At 57.3% G+C, this 21,452-nt stretch overlaps 1 protein-coding gene across 6 annotated transcripts; it reads left to right on the forward strand.

Moving 5' to 3' along the window:
• The first annotated feature begins 220 nt into the window (after positions 1-220).
• Positions 221-20,594, forward strand: LOXL3 (lysyl oxidase like 3). Of its 6 annotated transcripts, none has more exons than XM_064712048.1 (14): positions 221-301; positions 6,756-7,077; positions 7,887-8,050; positions 8,504-8,715; positions 11,716-11,941; positions 12,761-12,941; positions 15,736-15,890; positions 16,559-16,732; positions 17,246-17,408; positions 18,015-18,258; positions 19,066-19,181; positions 19,275-19,411; positions 19,726-19,837; positions 20,000-20,594. In XM_064712048.1, exons 2-14 carry the CDS (start codon positions 6,768-6,770, stop codon positions 20,071-20,073), a joined length of 2,268 nt encoding a protein of 755 aa, XP_064568118.1. In that variant the 5' UTR covers positions 221-301; positions 6,756-6,767; the 3' UTR covers positions 20,074-20,594. The 6 variants fall into 6 exon arrangements, with proteins under 6 accessions (XP_064568118.1, XP_064568116.1, XP_064568115.1 ...); XM_064712046.1 differs by having other exon boundaries at positions 230-321; XM_064712045.1 differs by having other exon boundaries at positions 241-357.
• The last annotated feature ends 858 nt before the right edge of the window (positions 20,595-21,452 follow it).

The following is a 21,452-nucleotide window of genomic DNA, read 5'->3' on the forward strand; positions in this document are numbered from 1 at the left end:
AGCTCGGCTGGCGGCTCCCCGCGGGCCGGGCAGCTCCGTGCTGGGGGGCCGGGGCCGGGCCTGGAGCCGAGCCCGGCCGGGGCGGGGGCTGGAGCCGGCCCCATGGCGGGGCGGCGGGCCGGGCCCGTCCGGGCCGTGCCGGCGGCGGGGCCGGGGCCGCTCGGAGCGGGCCGGGGCGGCCCCGGACACGGCCACGGCGCGGGGCGGGCCGGGGCGGAGCGCGGCGGCACCGACCGAAATTGCTCGGCACGGCTCGGCACGGCACGGCAGGACACGATACAGCACTGCACGGCTCAGTTCGGTACGGCACTGCAGGACTTGGTACGGCTCGGTTCGGCTCGGCTCGGCACCCCGGAGGTACCGCGCGGGGCCCGGCTGTCCCGGGAGCGGCGGGGGCTGCGCCTTGAGGGGCCGGGGCGCCTTGAGGGTGTCCCGGGTGCGGGGCTGAGGGCGGCGATGCCGTGTCCGTGCCGGGCGGGTTTTGGGGCTGTACCGCGCCCCAAAGCGTGCGGGCTGCGGGCAGAGCAGCGGGTTACACATGGAAATCCTGAGTGTCAGGGTTTCCATGAGGAGCGGACATGCTGTAGCTCATGGAAGGAGAGGATGGATGGAGGGATGTGGGGCGGGAGGCTGGAAGGGATGATTCGTCTCGGCTGGCTTTTCGCCCTCCCTGCCGCTCTCAGGAGCCCGCAGCTGAGCCGGTCCCGTCCCCAGCAGGTCCAGGGTGGCTGGTTCCCTGCTCTAGGGTGTCTGGGACACAAACCCCACTGCCCCCAGCCCCCTGCCCGCCCCTCTGCCCCTGGGGATGGGCGATGTTTGCGCATTCCTCCCGGGGCTTTCCCTCCTGCCGGCAGCCGGTTCCTCCCAGGGCTGCCTCTCCCGAGCCGGGCAGCTCAGAGCAGGGCGGGCAGAGCTCTGCTGAGGACCCTGCTGTGTCCTGGGGGGCTGGGAGGGGGTACGAGCTGTGCTGGGACCTGTCCTGAAATAGGGGGTGACAGCAGGACATGAGGACATCAGGTAGCCCAAAGGAGCTGGACCTGGGTTGTCAGAGAAGTGCAGCCCCAGCCCCGCACGCTGTTTTGTCCCGTTCTGCAGCATGGTCGCTGTCCTTGCCTGGGATGGGGACACACGGTGGGTGGGCAGAGAGGGGCAGTGAGCTCCCAGCCACAGGAGGTTGTGTTTTTCGGAGTGACACCAATCCTGCCAGAGAATCCAGATTCCTATGGTGACCCTGGGCTGCTTCTGTGACCAGTTTGTTGGTACCATGTGCCCTTCCAGACCCCGGAGCTCTGACCTATGCCAGGTCCCCTCCTGAGCAGGGTGGGGGTGTCAGGGCTCCCCTGCTTTGTGCACGTTTGCTCCGGGCTCTCCAGGACTGCCGGGAAGCGGGAAAAGGGGAAAAGCGGGATTGCGAAAGGGCCGTGTGTGTGTGTGTGTGTGTGAGGGGCCCTGGGGACAGCGGGAGGGATGGAGCCCTGAAGGCATGGGACTCACCAGACCTTCTCCTGACCCCGTGCTCTCAGGGATGTCCCGGCATGGGACATCAACAGAGAGTGGCTGTGTCACCCCTTAACCTTCTCAAGGAAGGATAAACAGAGCGAGCTTCCTCTGCCTTGTGCTGGCGGCTTTCCCAGTGCTGCTCTTCTCTGAGTCCTCCCAGTTGTCAGTGCCTGGGATGCTCCATGGCCCCCGTGGGTGTGTCCAAGGCTGCTGCTGGGCGAGCACATCCCTCCATGGCCTGGCCTTTCCCTGCTGCTGAGGTTTGGGATGTCATCCCTGTGTGCAGGGATGCCCTGTGCTGATCAAACCCATGGATCTGCCTCACCAGGAGCTGCCCCTTCCCAGCTCTGCTGGCTGTTCACTGGGGTTTTGGTGGGGCAGTCTGATGTCCTGCTGTGTGCCCAGTGAGTGCTGAAGGACACACATGATTTGGACAGTCCTGGAAGGGGCAGCCCCTGTGCAAGATGCAGGGCAGTGATGGGGACAGTGCCTGGCTGTAAGTCACTGTCAGGGTGACTGTCCTCTGATCCATCACCCACTGGGACAAGCAGAGCCAGTGGGCTGGCATGGGAGCAGTTTGAGCAATTTGAGCTCCTGCTGCCATGTGGGGCTGTCCCCTGCCCTGAGAGGACCCTGGCTGGGTCCTCTCACCCATGCCAGCCTCAGCAGAGCAGGGCTAAGGCTGAGAACTGGAGAGAACCCCTGGATTTTGACTCTGCAGTACTCTCAGACACCCCACCAGCTGTGCTGCAGGCTGGGATGTGGCTCAGGGCCTCGAGCACACCCGGCTGGGACATTCCTGAGGTTTCCTGGGCAGTGGCAAGGACCTGGGCTGCTTCCCAGCTCCCACGCCCAGCCAGCCCGTCCTGCAGGGCCCTTTACCCTCACTGTGGAGTTCTGCTGAGCATCTGTGCCTGGGGCAACACGTCCAGAGTGCCACAAACACATCCAGAGTGCCACAATCCCTGGTCCAAGAGGAGACTGTCCCAGGCTGGAGCTGACAGCAGGGTGGTTGGGATGCTGGGGTTGGCTGTCCATTCAGAGCAAAGCTATTGAGCAAAACGAGCAGCAGGGCAGCAGGAGAGGAGCAAACTCACAGCTTGTGCCTCAGAGGTGGAAAAAGTGCTGTGGACAATGAGAGCCCTGTTAGCCTGGCTGCCCAGGACATGGACACGGGCACGGAGCGTGTTCGGAGAGGGAGGGAGGTGCTGCAGGAACGCGCAGGGAGCCGTGCTGGGCTGCAGGGAGCTCACAGGGCAGGGCTGGGCTGGCCATGGAAAAGGATTTGGAGCCACAGAGCACAGCTGGAATGCCACTGGGAAACTCTGAGGTGAGTGGCAGAGCTGAGGAGCCAGGGCTGAGGAAACACAGTGGGATGAGAGATGCTGGAGCAGGGATTACAGACCCTGAGGTCACGCTGCTGAGGCTCAGAGGGGAATCAGTGATTTGCTGCACAAAGCCCAAGCACTTTTCAGGTGCCATGTTCTGATCCTCTGTGTTTTGTTTCTCAAAGCACAGATTTAAATTTTCCTTGTAGCCAAGGATATAGGCTGCACCACGCTGATTTACGAGGCTGTCCCTATTCCCAGCTCTGATTCTCCCATTTCTGTCTCTGCAGTCTGCACCAGGAAGGTGCTTTTTTCCTCCTCCTGGCACAGTTTTGCTTTGAAAAGCATGTGATCCTCACCAGAAAGCCCCAGAGTGGTGACTTCCCCATGTAACCACATTTTAGTTCCAGCAGGTGACCAGTTTTAATCCACTTAGCAGAAGGTGCACTGGTTTTGTTGAGTGCTAATTATTCATTAAAAGGTGGTGCAAGATGAATCGAATGCCTTCCAGTCTCAGGCTGTTATATCAACACAGTTACTCCAATTACCAGGACCTGTGATCTCATCAAAGGCCATTCCCACTTCCTGACACGGGCTATTTCTGCCAGACCGTGGAGATTGGCATTAATTGTGTCCTTCATGGTTGTACTGACCCCGTTGTGAAAGTGCCGAGTTTCACAGCAGAGCATCCTGCTCGCTCAGGAGCGCTGGGGAAGCTCCAACTCCTAAGGAAACACACCCCAAGGTGTGCTGTGGTTAGCACTGAGGGACCCACATTGTGTGTCAGGACAGCTCTGAGGGTTTCCAGCCCTTCCTCTGGGCAGGGCAGTGTCCCCTCGGTGTCCCAGGGCTGGAATAAGAAGTTTTGTTCCTGCTGTGAGATGGCAAACTCATCCCTTCTCTGCTTCCCAGGCAGTGTGGAGATGAGGATGGACAATTCCCATTTTCCTAAGAAATTCTCTTTCCTGAGCCACTGGCAGGGCTGGGGTGGCCCTTTGCACCCTCCCTCCCTTCCTGCTGGCTGGGTAAAAGGTTCAGCAGAGCATTTCCCTGCTGTCTGCCCACAAACACACGTCCTGCTGAGCTCTGGCAGTGCCAGAGCAGGCAGTGAGGCACCAGGAGCCCAGAGCTGGCTCCCAGCTGCATGGACGGTGTCCCCTGTCCCTCATATGTGACTGAGGAGAGAGCCAGACCCACGCTGATGTGGTTGCTCTGGGGGAGGTGATGTGTTTTATCACATTTACCACAGAATTACAGGGTTGGAAAAGACCTCAAGGGTCACCAAGTCCAACCTGTGACCAATGCCCACCTTGTCAGCCAGACCTTGTGCCACATCCAGTCATTCCCACCCGTGTCTGGAACTGGACCAGCAGTGCTGGTCCTTGTTACTCCTCACTCTTCCTGAGCACCTCTGCAGGCTCATCCCGAGGCTCTCACTGCTCCTGGTGGCACCTCCAATGTCACACGTGCCCAAAGGGGCAGCAGGCAGCAGGGCTGGGCCCTCTGGAGGCTTGTGTTGGTGTTTTGGGTGTGGCAGAGGGGCTGGCACTGGGCACCATCCTGGTCCATCCCTGCCTTGGCCCAGGAGGTGCTCTCAAAGAGGCTGGAGTGTGGAGCAGGTCCTCATCACCTGGAAAAGTGAACCAAGCAGGAATGGGGCTGATTGCTCTGTGTAAACCCTGCCCTGGAGGCTGGTGGGGAGGGGGAGCAGCTGTGCCAGCCCCCAGCTCTGTGTGGGATTTGAATTTGTTTCCCTTTCTCTGTGACACTGCAGCTAAATACGGGAATTTTAAATCACCCCAGGAAAGCCCAAACTTGTTTTTTTTTAATGTTTTCGAATGGCAAGCAAGGTCTGTCTGAGTGCAGCAGGCAGGATCTGTGTTCAGGGAGACTTGGAGACAGAAATATCCTTCTGGGGGGCTTCCCTTGGATGTTTTGGGGGAATGCTTTCCCATCATGGAAGGGACTGGCAGGGATGGTGGCACGGTCAGAGCTTGTCAACACCCCCTGTGCAGAAATGCTGCTCCTGAGCTACAGGATCCATGGGAATAGCACACTGGGAAGGGAGGGCAGCTCACAGAGAAGGGTTTTCACTATTGTTTGCCGTGGGACTGGTGCAGGAATACCACATCTCCCTCAGGTATTCGGGGAGCCACAAATATTGTCAGAGGAATGCGAATGCTCCGGCTGCCTCGCTCGTCATGGAAGGGAGGGCAGGAGCGTGGGCTGGAATCCCCTCAGCCAGCAGCCATTCCCTGCTCCTGCTGGATTGAGCTCCTGGCCCATCCAGCCGGGCTTTCCCTGTGCCCTGAGCCTGTTCCAGCTCCCTCAGCTCTGGCAGCTCATCCCTTCCTTCCATTCACCTCTCCTGGGCACACCCCTGTGCCCATCTGCCCTCACTGCCCTCGGATGTGACCAGACAGTGGTGGCAGAGGGGGACAGGGGCACAGGGCAGGTCCCTGACAGCCCCAGGCGTGCAGGGGCTGTGTGTTAGGGGCACTCTGGCCAGGCACGTGTGTTGGGGAAGATGAAACAGGAAAGACTTATAAATATGATTGCCTAGCAAAAGATTTTGAAATATAGAAACTATAAGTGAGATTGAAATGAAAGCAAGCTTTGAGATCCCTCAGTTACTGAACAACTGGAAAACAATGGTGTGGCAGACTGAAGGTAATCCCCTATTGATGGAACAACACCCTCTGCTTGCTGACAGGCCCAAGGGGCAGAGCAGACCCTGCCAGCTTGGCAGAAGGGGTCCAAAGAGGAGGTTTTAGGGTTTAAAATGTAACACAGTATAGTAATGTAATGATTCTTATAAGCTGTATGTAAATGCTATAAGATTTGTATATTGTACTAAATTAGTTAGTGAGAATTAGAATATTCAACACAGAAGAAGATTTATTGTATTGTAATGGGAACGTCACTTTCTTACGCTTTTGCTCTCTTACCCTTTTACACTATTACCTTTTTTACTCCCTTACTCTCTCACCCTCTCATCCTCCCTACCCCTCTCTTCTCTCAGGCCTGCTCCGAGCTGTGCCTGGCAGCTCCCAGCAGGGCCCTGCACCCAGGCCCTTTGCAATGAACCCCAAGTTCCTGACCTGGCTGCAGAGATCTCTCATCTCCGTCCATCCTGACCATCCTACCCCCCAACGCTCCTACACACGTGGCTGTGCTGGTGGTGGGGAGGGGTTTAACCAGCACAGGACTGGGCAGGGTGGCTGGATGGAGGGATGGATGGAAGGGATGGATGGGGAGAATGGATGGGGGGGCTTGTGTTCCAGCTGTGAAAAACGCCAATCACTTGTTTTTAAAATTTTAGAAGTTTAACAGTAATAAAATGGTTATAAAAATAGTAATACAATTAGAGTAATAATAATTTGGACAATTTGAATAAGGACAATATTAGACAACAAATACAAAGAGTTATGGACGTCCAGGTACCTTTTTCTGGGCAGCACAAGCCTGAAAAAGGACCCACGTTAACAGAGGATTAACCCTTAAAATCAACAGCCTGTTGCATATTCATACACCTCATACATGATGCATAAATTCCACTCAAATACAGGATTCTGTCTGGTCAGTGTCAACTTCTTCCTCTGAATCTTAACAGCGCCTTCGAGGTGGGAAGTTCATTTCTTCTGATAAGAGGGCAATAAATTCTTTTTCTCTGAAAGATTTAGGTGTCCTGTGGCTGCTATCTCGCTGCGAGTCCTCTCTTTAAAAAAAGTATCCTACATAGCATAGCTTCTATTTTAACAATTTTTATAACCTAAAACTGTATTTAACACAGTACTTCAGAGAATTAATATAGCATTACTTTCTAAGACAACACATATAATATTCATTTCAATATTTGAGAAAAGCCAATCATAAAATACACGCATTTCTCACACAGCACATCCCTGACCCTGTCTGTCCCTGCAGGGCCACACAGCCATGGGAGGCTGCGGCACACGGGCATGGCCGGAGCTGCTGGTGGTGCTGGGCAGTGCCTGGCTGTGGGTGGGCAGTGCCCAGCCCACCCCCCCGGGCCCCACACACCCCCCCGGGCCCCAGCTGAGGTTCCGCCTGGCCGGGTACCCCCGCAAGCACAACGAGGGCCGCGTGGAGGTTTTCTACAACGACGAGTGGGGCACCATCTGCGACGACGACTTCACGCTGGGCAACGCGCACGTGCTGTGCCGCCAGCTCGGCTTCGTGGCTGCCACGGGCTGGGCACACAGCGCCAAGTACGGCAAAGGAGTCGGTAAGAGAGGGGTGGTGGGCACAGAAACCCCTGGCATCTCTAAAAGGGGCAGGTTCTCTGTTTGCAGAGCGCTCAGCAGTGATTGTGTGCTCAGGTGTGCATGGTGAGAGGGGTGGTGGGCACAGCATCCCCCTGGCATCTCTGCAAGGGGCAGGTTCTGTGTTTGCAGAGTGCCCAGCAGTGATTGTGTGCTCAGGTGTGCACGTGTGGGAGCTTTCTGTGTGGCAGAGCAGCCCCTTGGAGAGGTGAAGGCTCCACGTCTGCAGATACCCACCCAGAACTATTGTTTCAGGCAAATTCAGGCAACCCTGACAAAGAGAGAGATGATGCATTTGACTCCATCTTATCAGAAGGCTAATTTATTACTATATTATACTATATTATATTAAAGAATACTATACTATAGTGTACTATACTAAAGAATACAGAAAAGATCCTTACTCAATGCTAAAAAGATAATAATTGAAAACTCGTGACTCTCTCTAGAATCCCAACACAGCTCAGCACTGATTGACCAAAGAGTTAAAACAATCACCTGTGGGTAAACAGTCTCCAAAAACATTCCACACATGAGCACAACACAGGAGAAGCACATGAGCTAAGAATTGTTTTCCTTTTCTCTGAGGCTTCTCAGCTTCCCAGGAGAAAAACCCTGGGTGAAGGAATCCCGTTCAGGGAATGTGAATGCCACCCAAAACTTCACTCCTGGCATTTCACTGGCCTCAGCTTTCCCTGGCCATGCTCTAGGGCACCTTCCCTGCTCCCAGGGGTTGCTTGGCTCCCCCTCACCCCCAGGCTGTGTCTGGCAGGGCGGATCTGGCTGGACAATGTGAACTGTGTTGGAAATGAGAAGAGCATCGGGGACTGCAAACACCGGGGCTGGGGGAACAGCGACTGCAGCCACGAGGAGGATGCAGGTGTGGTCTGCAAGGATGAACGCATCCCAGGCTTCAAGGACTCCAATGTCATCGAGGTGAGGGGGCTGTTGAGCTGGCCAGAGCAGCTGGTGACGTCCAGGATGCCACAGGGCACCCTGGGTGTGTGTGGGTCAGTCTGGGAACTCTCCCTGGGATGTGGGACAGTCTGGGAGCTCTCCCTGGGATGCCACAGGGCACCCTGGGTGTGTGTGGGGCAGTCTGGGAGCTCTCCCTGGAGGTGCAGGAAAGCAGCACTGGCTTTCCTGGCTGTGCTCCCCGGAGATGCACCTGGGGACCCAAGGGGACAATGAGCTCTCTGCATGAGGTTCAATCCTTGGCTGTCCAGGGCCATCAGATGTGGCCAGCAGGAGTGCAGGACTGGCTGTCCCTGTGCCCCATCTATGCTTGGGGACCCCTCTCCCTCATCCTTGGAGATTCCCTGGGAGTGGGCTGGCCGGAGGAGGGGCGATGGGATGGGAGGTGACCCGGGGCTGACCGCATCCCTGCAGACCGAGCAGAGCCACCTGGAGGAGGTGCGGCTGCGGCCGGTGGTGTCCGGGGGGCGGCGGCAGCTGCCGGTGACAGAGGGCATCGTGGAGGTGCGCTACAAGGACAGCTGGGCACAGATCTGCGACCAGGGCTGGGACAGCCACAACAGCCGCGTGGTCTGCGGCATGATGGGCTTCCCGGCAGAGAAAAAAGTCAACAGGAACTTCTACAGGTGAGTGAGGACAGCAGGGAGCACACAGGGCTGGGGTGTCCAAGCAGGGATGGGGATGGTGCCAAGGGCATGGGGTAATGCTGGGGGCACAGCACAGGCTGTGCTGTTGGGTGTTGTGGCTCCTAAAATCCCTCCCACCCTGCTGCTCGCCAGTCCAAGCCCCAGCTGGACATCTCGACACTTGCTAACCAAGATGGGTGGACCATGGGGTGGCCACCACACACCCTACAGCAAAGGGGAGTGCTTTTGCTCCCTGGCAGTGCTGTCCCCAGCCCAAGGGGAGGTTTGCAGCCATCAGGGGATGCTCCAGCCACACCGTGGGTTGACAAGGGGCAGGGACATGCCGTGCCTGGCACTGTGTGTGCCCTGAGCTGGTGTTGCTCCACAGGAGGCTGAGGAGAGCAGCCAGGACCAAGGGCCCGAGGCTGGGCAGCAGGTAAGGGGCCAGGGCCCCATCTGCTGAGCCATGGCAGAGCTGGGCTGTCCAGCCCCACCAGTCTCTGCTGTCAGAATGGATCTGGGCACAACCAGATCCGGACGGAGCAGACTGAAGGCTTGGGTTGTTTGTGGGACAAACCTCACCCCAGAGCACCTGCCTGGGCGTGCTGGGGTCCCCCATTCCCCACAGGAGACGATCTCTCTCCAGGCTGGTCATGCTCCAGGCACGGCAGCCCTGTCCTGCACACCAGGCAGGAGTCCTGGCACCCTGGGAGGGCAGCAGGAGGCCTCGGAGCAGAGCTGTCTCTCCTGGTGGATGGGGAGGAAGGGCTGTGGAAATGGGCTGCTTTCTGCAGAAAGCAGCACTGGGGATGCTGGAAAGGCTGTGCACCCTCCATTCCCTGCAGGATGGGCACCAGAGCCCGTGCTCAGCAGTGCTGATGGGCACAGTGTGGCAGCTCCTGCCCCCAGTGCCACATCTGCTGGGGTCTGCCACTCATCCTCTGCCTGCTTATCCTTGCTGCCTTTCTGCCAGGCCCAGGGGATGGTCTGGCTGCCTTCTCCCTCCATCCCTGAACCCTGCTGCTGGATGTGTTAGTGGATACAGTGAGCCAGAGCCCATCCTCTCTGGGCTGGGACATGGCACCTCTTTCCTGAGCCCCAGTCCCACCCCCTTCCCTGGTGCTGAATGTGCCCTACACCCACTGTGAGCTCTGCTGTGACACTCCCAGGTCTGTGTCCCCTACAGTCATCCTTGCCAGCTCCTGCAGCTGGTGATGGGAATTCAGGGTCATCCCATGGGTTTCCTCAACTCCCACCAGAAGGTCCTGGTTGCTCCAATGTGCTGTTTCCTGGCTGGTTTGGTGCTGACTGTCCCTTTTCCAGTGAGCAGGTCCTTCCCCTGCAGCACTGGGGAAGATGTTTTGTGTCTCCATGAGGCTGCAGTCCTGTCCCTCTGCCCCAAGCAGGAACTGGCCCCTGGGAGCCACACTTTTGTAGGGGCTGATCAATTTGGGGCTGCACAGCCACAGTCATATGAAAGCACAAGGCTAATCCAGGCTGGAAGGGACCTCTGGGAGTCCTGGTCCAACTCCCTGTGTAGAGCAGAGCCAGCTGTGGGTTAAGCCCAGGATTTCATCCAGCTGGCTTTTGAAACCTTCCAAGAATGGAAATTCTGCAGCCCTGCGGTCTCTGCTCCAGTATGGAACAGCCCTCATGGGCAAAAGGTTTTCCTTACCCCGAGCCTGAACCTTTTGTTGTCAATCATGCCTCTTTCCTCTTCCTGCTGGAAGAGCCAGGATCCTCACAGCTCCCAGCTCAGGGACTGGAACAGTCCCACACCCCCATCTCCTCCCAGGCCTCTGTCTGGCTGCTCTCCCTGGGGCTCACACCACACACATGGCATCTTCCTGTCCTGGGAGCCCAGATCCAGGTGCAGGATCCAGATGTGGTTTCCTGAATGTGAGTGGGCACTGATGCCCTCTGGCTGTGTGAATCCCAGCCCTGTGCTGTGTCCTGTGCAGCTGACACCAGCCTGTGCTGGCCTGCAGGGACAGTGGCCAGGCTTGGCCCTGCCTGGTCCCTGGGGCTGGCAGTCCCCTGCCCTCCTTTGGGCCACTCTGCTCTTCACTCCTTGTGGGCTCTGGGGTTTTGGCTCTGCTCAACATCTTCCTCCCTGAGGGAAACAAGCATTTGAGGATGTTGGGATTGCACCTACACCTTGTGTGTGCTGAGCAGCTTCCCCTCATGGCTCAGCCTGTGCCAGGGCTGCTTCCCTCGCTGGCAGCAGTCCTTGCCAGCCTGCAGCAAGTCCCACCGTGCCCCATAGCAAGCACCCTGGGGCTGCCTGTGTTGCTTGCTGGGTGTCCTGCACCTTGGGGACATGGCACAGTGGTGGCATGGTGTCTGGATGAGGACACAGACACAACCACACCTGACTGATCAAATAGTGGCTGCTGGTGTTTGATCTTTTGGTCTGTGACAAGGCAGAGCAGGATGTGGCTGCATCCAGCAGTTTCCTGGTGGGATGCATGCAGGAAACTGCATCATTGCTGTGGAGTGTGGCTGTGTCACACTGCTGGCAGCAGATGATGCTGTTGCACCCCTGCGTGACACAAAGGGGATGCACAAGAGTTTTCCTGGGTACCAAGGTGCCCAGTTCAGCCTCCAGTGAAGCCAGGGCAGGCTGTGCTCCCTGTGTCACTGCTGAGGGCAGAGGTGACAGCCTGAAACCCCAGGCTTTGTGATGGTTGTTTTCTATTTTCCAGGCTGGCCTCCAAATCTCAGCCTAAACAAAAGCGCAGGGAGGACGTAGGGCCCAAGAAGAGGTAAATGGCTCAGTGGAGAGCCAGAGGCAGGAGTGTCCCCACGTGTGTCCCTGTGCTGCTGGGGGTGTGGCACAGGCACCTGGCCAGGGGTGGCTGCCTGGCAGGCACCGTGTGTCACCCTGGGGACACAGCAAGGGACACAGCCAGCACATGCAGCTGCAGGCAGGGTGGCTGGTGACACCTCCACTGCCACTGGTCACTCTGGCCGTGCCTCAGGGCTCCTCTCCCCTCACAGGCTCTTCACGGAGCGGCAGCAGCTCAACTACCGCCTGCACTCGGTGTCCTGCACGGGGACAGAGGTGCACCTGTCCATGTGCTCCTTCGAGTTCTACCGGGGCAACTCCTCAGCAGCCTGCAGCTCGGGCATGCCCGCCGTGGTCAGCTGCGTGCCAGGGCCCCTCTTCGCCTCTGGCAGTGCCCACAAGAAGAAACAGCGCCAGCAGCAGCAGCAGCAGGGCCAGGTGAGCCCTGCAGGGAGGGGGATGAGTTCTGTGGTGGCCCACAGCAGGACAGTGCCCTACTCTGGGCCAGGTTCTGTCCTCTGGGCTCTGCAGGTGTGCAGATTGCTGGGTGACTGTTGGAATCTTTAGCTTGTCAGAGTGACCCCATGAAAAGTTAGAAAGTCTCTTTTCCCAGCCTGGCTCTTGAAGAAGGAGTCAGGGCTCTTCATTTCTTGGTCTCAAGGTTGTTTATTGTTTCTTATCTATAAAATTCTTTCTCCTATCCTGCCGAGGTCCACTCAGCAAGACAGTCCAAGGCATTCTGCCCCCAGGGCAGTGTTATGTCTTTATACCAAAAATTACATATACAATGTTTACAATTACTTCCCAATACCTATCACCTATGTTAGACAGTGAGCTTCTACTCTAAACCAATCTGTAAGTGCCAACATCAAAGCAGAAGATGGAGGCCAAGAAAAAGAAGGAGAAAGGCTGGACATGCCCAGATCCCTCCATCTTGACCCCCCTGAATCCCCATTCTAAAACCCCCCAAATCTACTTTTTCACCTTGTGATAAATTCACTATCATTCTACTTAATTTGTCATGGTTTGCAGATCTTCATCTAAGGTTGGTAACTTGCTCCATGGGTCATAATCAAAACCACAGTCTCTGAGCCCCCTGGCAGGGGTCTTGGCTGCTCAGGACAGCCAGAGGGATGTCCTGGGTGCTGACAGGTGACCGGCTCCGGAGCGGGAGGTGGGGACAGTGTCCTGTCCCTGCACATCGCAGCGCTGTGTGTGCCACCCCACACTGTCCCAGCCCTGTCCCTGCTCCCACAGCCCCGGATCCGGCTGAAGGGCGGCGCCAGGGTGGGCGAGGGCCGCGTGGAGGTGCTCAGGAGCAGCGAGTGGGGCACCATCTGCGACGACCGCTGGAACCTGCAGTCGGCCAGCGTGGTGTGCCGCGAGCTGGGCTTCGGCAGCGCCAAGGAGGCCCTCACCGGGGCACGCATGGGACAAGGTGAGCCTGATGGGCAGAGTGCAGGGGTTGATTTATTACAGCATGGGGTTCTTGGGGTCTCTCCAACCCCAGCTGCTGTAGGTGTCTGGATAGCAAAGTCTTGCTTGTTGGGATCTCTAGCTGGTCAGAGTGACCACGAGAAAAGTTAGAAAGTCTCTTTTCCCAGCTTGGCACTTGAAGAAGGAGTCAGGGTTCTTCATTTCTTGGTCTCAAGGTTGTTTATTGTTTCTTATTTATAAAAAATTTTCTCCTGCCCTGCCGAGGTCAGCTCAGCAAGACAGCTCCAGGCACTCTGCCTGCCCCCAGGGCAGTGGTATCTTTTTATACTAAAAACTACGTATACAATGTTTACAATTACTTCCCAATACCTATCACCTATGTTAGACAGTGAGCTTCTACTCTAAACCAATCTGTAAGTGCCACCATCACAGCAGAAGATGGAGACCAAGAAGAAGAAGGAGAAAGGCTGGACACACCCAGTTCCCTCCATCTTGCCTCCTGAACCCCCATACCAAAAACCCTAAAATCTACTTTTCCACTCCGTGATAGCTTCACTAATATTCTACTTAAACTGTTGTGGCTTGCTGATCTTCATACAAGGCTGGTAATTTGCTCCACGGGTCATAATCAAAACCGCAGGTGTTTTGGGCTCTGTGCCAGGGTCCCTGAGACCCCTGGCAGGGGTCTGGGCTGCTCAGGACAGCCAGAGGAATGTCCTGGGTCCTGACACTTGCTAAGCTCCACTATTGGAATAATTACCAATATAGCCAGAACGGGACATGCCTGAGCTTGTCTGGCCCTTGCTGCTTGACCAAAAGGCAGCGAGTGTGGTGATTTCACCTCAGAGACACCTTTGGCTAGCGGGATGTTGTAGTGGGTGCTTGGAGGCAAGTCCAGACATGCAGGAGCTCAGGTTTCCCTCTGTAGAGAAGCTTTAGGTGATGGTGAAGGAAAGGAGTCGGTTCTGATGGAGGGTTTGGATCCAGAGCTTTATTCTGGCCCACAGGCCTCTGAATCCAGCAACAGCTCCAGCAGAACTCCCTGAACCACGTAGTTGCTGTTCCTTTGAACCCGTGGGAGAGGGAAGGGATAGGGAGCCACCAACCAGGTAAGGGGGGTAGTCTTAAGGGACAGAGGACACCTGGATGGCCCAATGTCCTCCAGGGGTGGAGGCATCTTTTGAATTCTGCCAATCACTCAGTGCCCTTCTGGAATTCCAGGATTGACAGACAGTGCTTGTGTTATTTCGTGACATGCATACACTTGTTTTTAAGGTAAAAAAGGGAAGTTTATTTTCTGACTCTAATATTTACAGATTTCTAAAAGTGACAGAGGATTGGAGGGTGAAAGTGCCACCTCTCCAGTGACAGTGGACAAACTAACAGTTTAGTAAATTTCTTTTCTTCTATAAAGGAATGCAAAACAATAAGTTATTTACAGAAAGTGTATGAGAAAGTTTGTTACCATCAGAAGGCTTAGAAAATTTTAAAAAATCAAGGTAACACAGAGGAACAATGAATCTGACTCCATGTTCTCAGAAGGCTAATTTATTATTTTAAAATACTATATTAAAGAATAGTAAACTAAACTATACTAAAGAATACAGAAAGGATACTTACAGAAGGCTAAAAAGATAATAATGAAAACTCGTGACTCTCTGAAAGAGTCGCAACACAGCTTGGCCCTGATTGGCCAATAAGTCAAAACACTCACACCAGAAATCCAATGAAACAATTACCTGTGGCAAACACATTCCACATGTGAACACAACACAGGAGAAGCAAATCAGATAATTATTGTTTTCCTTTTTCTCTGAGGCTTCTCAGCTTCCCAGGAGAACAATCCTGGGCGAATGGATTTTTCAGGAAATGTGAATGTGACACAGTTCCACAGAGGTGTCTTTATTGTGCAAAGGGTGACAGTGTCAGCTCTTCTGCTGAACAGTGCAGAAATGGGGGTTTCTATAAGGTGTAGGGTTTTGGGAATAGTAAGGGTCAAGGTGAAAGTGACCTGTTGTCTTACAGAGAGATAACAAGAGTCTAAAGGTCGAAGAGGGGCTTCTTTTGGTCCAGTCATCATGACTAGGCATTTCTTATCTTAGGCAACTGACCGCCAGGGAGGCCTTTCAGGCCCTGTGGCTGCTGCAGCACCAGGCATCTCCTCCTGGAGCTGAGGATGAGGCATTTATCCAGGCTTTGCTTGGCTGGGGTGTCCTGTGAGCACTGGGATGCATATGGAGCATCCCAATGGGACCACAGCCACTCAAACACACTGCCCCAAGCTGGAGTGTCCAACCCCCTCAGACATGCCAAAAAGAGAGGGCAGCCTTGGGGACATGGCTGTATTGCAAATCAAAGGGGAGAGAGAATGAGGCATCTGACTCCATGGATATCAGAAGGTTAATGATTTACTTTATTATACTCTACTATATACATTTCATCTAAACTGAATCTGCCAAGCACTCCCTCTGCACACACCTGCTCACACTGCACAGAATCTCGTGGCTGTCACCCGACAGTCCCAACACACACACACACAGCTGGCCCTGATAGGCCAAGGAAATAAAACATCATCACTTTGGGTAAACAATCTGCATATTGCCTTCTACTTTGGCACAACACAGGCACAGCGAGTGCTAAGAATTGTGTTTTCCCTTTCTCTGAGGTTCAGAGAATGTAAATCTCAGAAATCCTTGGGAAGAATTGTGCCTTGCTTTTCTCTGGGAAGAGAAATGTGTCAACAGCCCTGAGCATCCCTGTGTCACAGGGCCCTGATTTCTGCTGTCCCCCTACAGGGACGGGCCCCATCCACCTGAACGAGGTGCAGTGCCGGGGCACCGAGAAGTCCCTGTGGAACTGTCCCTTCAGGAACATCACCCAGGAGGACTGCAAGCACACGGAGGACGCTGCTGTTCGCTGCAACATCCCCTACATGGGCTACGAGAACCTGGTGCGCACCACGGGGGGCTGCTGGCTCCGGGGGGCTCCCAGCAGTGGGGTCTCAGAGTGAGGGGCTGGGAAAGGCCCACAGACCCATGGGAACCCCATCTCTCCTCCTCTGCACCCCACACTTTTCACCCTGTAATGGGAGCTCAGGGATTTTGTGGGTGGGAGCCCCTGTGAGGAAGAGGGTGGAGGGGAGGCTGTGGGGGCTCTGGGTGCTGCTCCCTGCTGCTTTTCCTGCTGCCAGCCTGTGCCCACTCCCCAGCAGAAACACCAGAAAAAAAATCACTGTGGGATAACCAAGAGAGATTTTTTTTTTTTACCTGTGATGAAACAAGCAAATGGAGCCACTTGTTCCTGTTTGCCCTGGCCCATTGTTTCATCCACTTTGAGCTTTTTTTAATGATCTTTAACTCTCTCACACCTGTCATTTCTGAAATGGTGCCATTTCAAAATGAACTGTTTTCCCTGAGCTGGTGAGACAATTCCCAAACTCACAAGCTATTTGTTGTCCCCAAATCCACCAAGCTGGCAACTAAAGCTGAGCTTGGCTCTGCTCAGTCCCCTGAGTGCAGGCACTGCAGCACAGCCTGGGACAGGGGCTGGGGACAGCCCTGCATGCAGGGGGAGCATCGCCTGTGACGGTGATGACGCTGCCACCGCTTTTCTCTGCAGATTCGGCTGAGCGGGGGCCGGAGCCGCTTCGAGGGGCGGGTCGAGGTGGCGGTGGGGGCTGGCGACGGGGACCAGCCCCGCTGGGGTCTGGTGTGCGGAGAAGGCTGGGGCACCCTCGAGGCGATGGTGGCCTGTCGCCAGCTGGGGCTGGGATTCGCTAACCACGGCTTACAAGTAGGTGCCAGCACCAGCTTGGCCAGGGCAGCAGCAGCCACCACCACTGCACACGGGGCTGGGGACAGGGATGGACGGGGATGGAGGGGACACAGGAGGTGGCACAGCGTGGGATGCCCGCTCACGGCCCCAGGGTTTCCCCGCAGATCCGCCTGGCCGGCGGGAGGACAGAGTTTGAGGGCCGCGTGGAGGTGAAGCGAGGCAGTAAGTGGGGCACGGTCTGCAGCGATGGCTGGACCACCAAGGAGGCCATGGTGGCCTGTCGTCAGCTCGGCCTGGGCTACTCCCTGCATGCTGTGACGGTAGGTGCCAGAGAGGAGGGCCCCGGTGACGTCCTGGTGAGGCCAGCACTTCCCAAATGACCATGGGGCTGCATGGGGACAGATGGGGACAGAGGGACACGGACCCCTGTGGGCAGCTGTGGTGGGGGGCTTGGCTGCAGCCCGGGTATAAGTGATCCTGGGCAATCCAGCCACCAGCCCTGGCACCCACCCTGCCTCACCCCCTCGCCAGGAGACATGGTACTGGGACGCCAGCAACGTGACAGAGATGGTCATGAGCGGGGTGAAGTGCGCCGGCCACGAGATGTCCCTGAGCCACTGCCAGCACCACGGCGCCAGCCTGAGCTGCAGGAACACGGGCACGCGCTTCGCTGCGGGCGTCATCTGCTCCGAGAGTGAGCTGAGGGAATGGGGGCTGCAGGGGGACCTGTCTGTGCTGGGGGGTCTGCAGAGAGGGGGGCTGTGGGCAGTGGGGTCTGCAGGTTTGGACTCTGAACACTGGGGTCTGTGGGCAGCAGGGTCTGCAGGTATGGATTCTGAGCTGTGGGGTCTGCAGGCAGTGGGATCTGTAGGCATGGACTCTGATCACTGGGGTCTGTGGGCAGTGGGGTCTGCAGATATAGACTGAGCACTGGGGTCTGTGGGCATTGGGGTCTGCAGGAAGTGGGGTCTGCAGGTATGGACTCTGAACTGGGCTCTGTGGGCTGTGGGGTTTGTGGGCAGCAGTGTATGTAGGTATGGACTCTGAGCACTGGGGTCTGCAGGCATGGACTCTGAGCACTGGGGTGTTTGGGTGGTAGGGTCTGTGTGTAGTGGGCTCTGTAGACACCAGTGTTGCGGGGCCAGGAGCTGTGCTCAGTGGGGTTTGCAGCTGGAGGTCAGGGGTCAGCCAATGCCCAGCCAATGCAGAGGGCAGATGTCCCCCCGGCTGGCTCAGCCCTGGGCACTGCCCCATCCCTGCCGAGAGCAGGGCCCATCCCTGAGCAGCCGCCCGTCCCCAGCCGCCTCGGACCTGCTGCTGCACGCGCCGCTGGTGCAGGAGACGGCGTACATCGAGGACAGGCCGCTGCACATGCTGTACTGTGCTGCTGAGGAGAACTGCCTGGCCAGCTCAGCCCGCCTGGCCAACTGGCCCTACGGCCACCGCCGCCTGCTGCGCTTCTCCTCGCAGATCCACAACCGCGGCCGCGCCGACTTCCGCCCCAAGGCCGGCCGCCACTCCTGGGTCTGGCACGAGTGCCACCGGTGTGTGTGAGGCAGGGGACAGATGGGGCTGGGGGTCAGGGAGGAGAGAGGGTGGTGCTGCTGCAATGGGCTGCGTGAGGAGGGTGCTGGGCAGGGGTGACGCTGAAGGAGAGGGACACTGTGCAAGTATGACACTGAGAGAGGGTGATGATGGATGAGGGTGACATCGGGTTGTTGTCATTTTATTTCAAAAGTCTCATACCTTCTCGGTGATTTCTCATGGCCAGCTCCTCGCAGCACTGACTCCTTCTTCCTCACAGCACAACCAGCAAACTCCAACTCTCCTCACAGCACAACCAACAAACTGCATTTCTCTCCTCACCCAGCTAACCCGCTCTTTTGTAGCACTCATCTTCTTATTGGACACAGCTGTGGCCTATTAAGGGCAAGCCTGTTCCTAATCTTTGGTGATTAGTACAGCTGCAACTCCCCAGGTGTGAGGTTACCTTCTGCACTATTCTCTTACATTCTATCCCTCCACACCGGGTGAGGGTGACACTGCATAGCCCAAATCTGGTGCTCAGCATCCAGTTTTGTCTGGTTTGGCTTAGGGGCTGTTCATGGATGAGCAGTGTTGGGGCTGGGGTCTCCAGAGAGCAGGGACAGGAATGCAGGCTGTGCTTGCAGCTGAGCCCTCTGCTTGTGTGAGCCAGCTGGCTGGGGACAGCTGTGTCCCCTTCCAGGGCAGGACACAGCTCTGCCCAACCTCACAGTGCTGCCACCTCAGAGCAGGGGCTGTGGGGACATTCCTGGCAGCAGGAGGCTGATACAGGGCAGTCTGCAGCAGGTGCTGGCTCCCTCCCACAGGCACTACCACAGCATGGACATCTTCACCCACTACGACATCCTGACCCCCAACGGCACCAAGGTAGCCGAGGGACACAAGGCCAGCTTCTGCCTGGAGGACACCGAGTGCGAGGAAGGTGGGTGACATGGGGCCCTGCAGCACTGTCCCTGCTGTGTCCCCATGGTGTGGCCAGGCTGGGGGTCTCACCAGTGTCTCCTCCTGCCTGCAGGCGTGGCCAAGAGGTACGAGTGTGCCAACTTTGGGGAGCAGGGCATCACCGTGGGCTGTTGGGACCTGTACCGGCACGACATCGACTGCCAGTGGATCGACATCACCGATGTCAAGCCAGGCAACTACATCCTGCAGGTGCTGCACCTGACCCTGCCCAGCCCCTCCTGCCACCCTCCCTGCACCTCAGCCTTTCACATGCTCCAGCCACCCATCCCTCTCTCCCACTGGAGCTCAGTGTGTGTGCTGGCACTGCCTGTCCTTGTGCCCACAGACTCAGACATGCTGCCACATGGGTTTTCCAACTCTGAGCAGCACTGCTCATGGTGCACAGGGACAGGGCCACCCCACCACATCAGCAGCCACTGGCTCCTTGGAGCTCTCCAGCACACCCACGACAGCTGGGGAGACACATCCTGTGGGGCTGGGGTCTGACTGTCGGTGCCCCACAGGTCGTGATCAACCCCAACTTCGAGGTGGCAGAAAGTGACTTCACCAACAATGCCATGAAATGCAACTGCAAGTACGACGGGCACCGCATCTGGGTGCACAGCTGCCACATTGGTAATGGCCTGGGGCATGGCATGGGGGTGAGGGTGGAGGGCATTGACAGGGCTGCAGGAAGCCATGAGGATGAGGATGGTGCTGCTGGGGGCACCTACAGTGGAAGGTGCTGGCAGGGGATGCACTGCACCAGAGCTGACACCCTCTGCCCTCTGCCTGCAGGAGATGCACTCAGCGAGGAGGCCAACAAGCGGTTTGAGCAGTACCCAGGTCAGCTCAACAACCAGATTTCATAGAGCCCTGGCCCTGGGGAGACAGGCATCTCCCTCCCTCACCCCATACTGCTGGGAGGAAGCTGCTGGAAGACCAGCAGGGAGGCCTGATGCCCAGTGCTGCTGCCACTGTGTCCTGCCGGGGACTGCCCAGGACTCGCCACTGGCTGCCCTTGCCCACCTTGGTGGGGCTGGTGCTGGAGGCACTGACACCTGCACCTCCCAGCCTGGGGCTGCCACCCCAACCACTGGCCAGAAGAGCGTGCCCACATCCCCTGGGCTGTGGCACATGGGTACAGTCCGGGAGGTCCTGCATCCCTCCCAAACCAGCTGCACCCCAACTCCCACTGCCCCTTTCAGCCCTGGTTCCTCCAGCTCACCCCCTCAGCTGGCCCCAGGGCCCACCACCCACACAGGGCCCCAGGAGCCCCTGGTCCCTCCGGGGATGGTGCAGGTGTCTCTGCCCACAGTGCTGCCCAGGGGTGGCTCCTACCCCATCTCTCAGTTGTAATTTTATTTCCTCTATAAAGTTGTAAGTTCTGTTTCCCAGTGGTTGCTGGCATATCTCTGGGCTGGGATGAGGAGCAGGTGGCAGGGTTCATTCTGCCGGGCTGGTTGCCACCCTGGCACAGTGTGGGAGTATCCCCTGGTCCCTGTAATGCCTCATCCACACAGCCCTGGCCCCACAGCAGCCCCCAGCACCCTCCTCAGCCAGGGCTGGTCCTCTGGGGGAAGCTCAGGTGGGCGAGAGGAAGGGACCAGCAGCAGCCCCACAGCACCGTGTGGGGAGCAACTGAGGAGCAGGGATGTGGGGAAGAGCTGGTTCCACCTCACCAGATCCATGGTGAATGTTACTGAGCAGAAATCCCATCCTGGGGCTGTGACCCTTGAGGATTGGGGTCCACAGGGAATCCCTGAGGCTGTGACCCTTGGGGATTGAGGTCCACAGGACTGTGAGCCACAAGAACGAGGTCCCACAGCAGAGCGGGGCTACCTTGACTCGTGTGGGAGCACAGCCCACCGGGCCTTTGGAGACACTGGGATGTGACACGAGGGCCAGGGAGCTCCAGCCCAGCTCTCCCCCCTCAGCTGGCTGCTCTGACCCCACCGGCCCTGCCCCACTGCCCTCAGCCGGGGAGGAGGAGGGGGCAGGCCTTGGCCCGGCCCCGGAACGCTGCGGTCAGCGCAGCCGAGCAGCTATGCCAGACACGCCGCCATTTCCCCTGGGCCGGCGGCGCTGGCCGGGGCAGCGAATTCCTCCGGCGGGGCCGGGGCTGCTGAAAGGAGCGCTGTTCTCAGGGCAGGGCCGCCCCTTGCCGCAGCACCCCGAGGAACTGTGCTTCTTTCATGGCCCCAAAGCAGCGGCCCGGGGCTCGGGAGCGCCGTCACGGGCAGGGCCTGGC

This window comes from Zonotrichia leucophrys, chromosome 4, assembly GCF_028769735.1.
Source record: "Zonotrichia leucophrys gambelii isolate GWCS_2022_RI chromosome 4, RI_Zleu_2.0, whole genome shotgun sequence".
Classification (NCBI taxonomy): Eukaryota; Metazoa; Chordata; class Aves; order Passeriformes; family Passerellidae; genus Zonotrichia; species Zonotrichia leucophrys.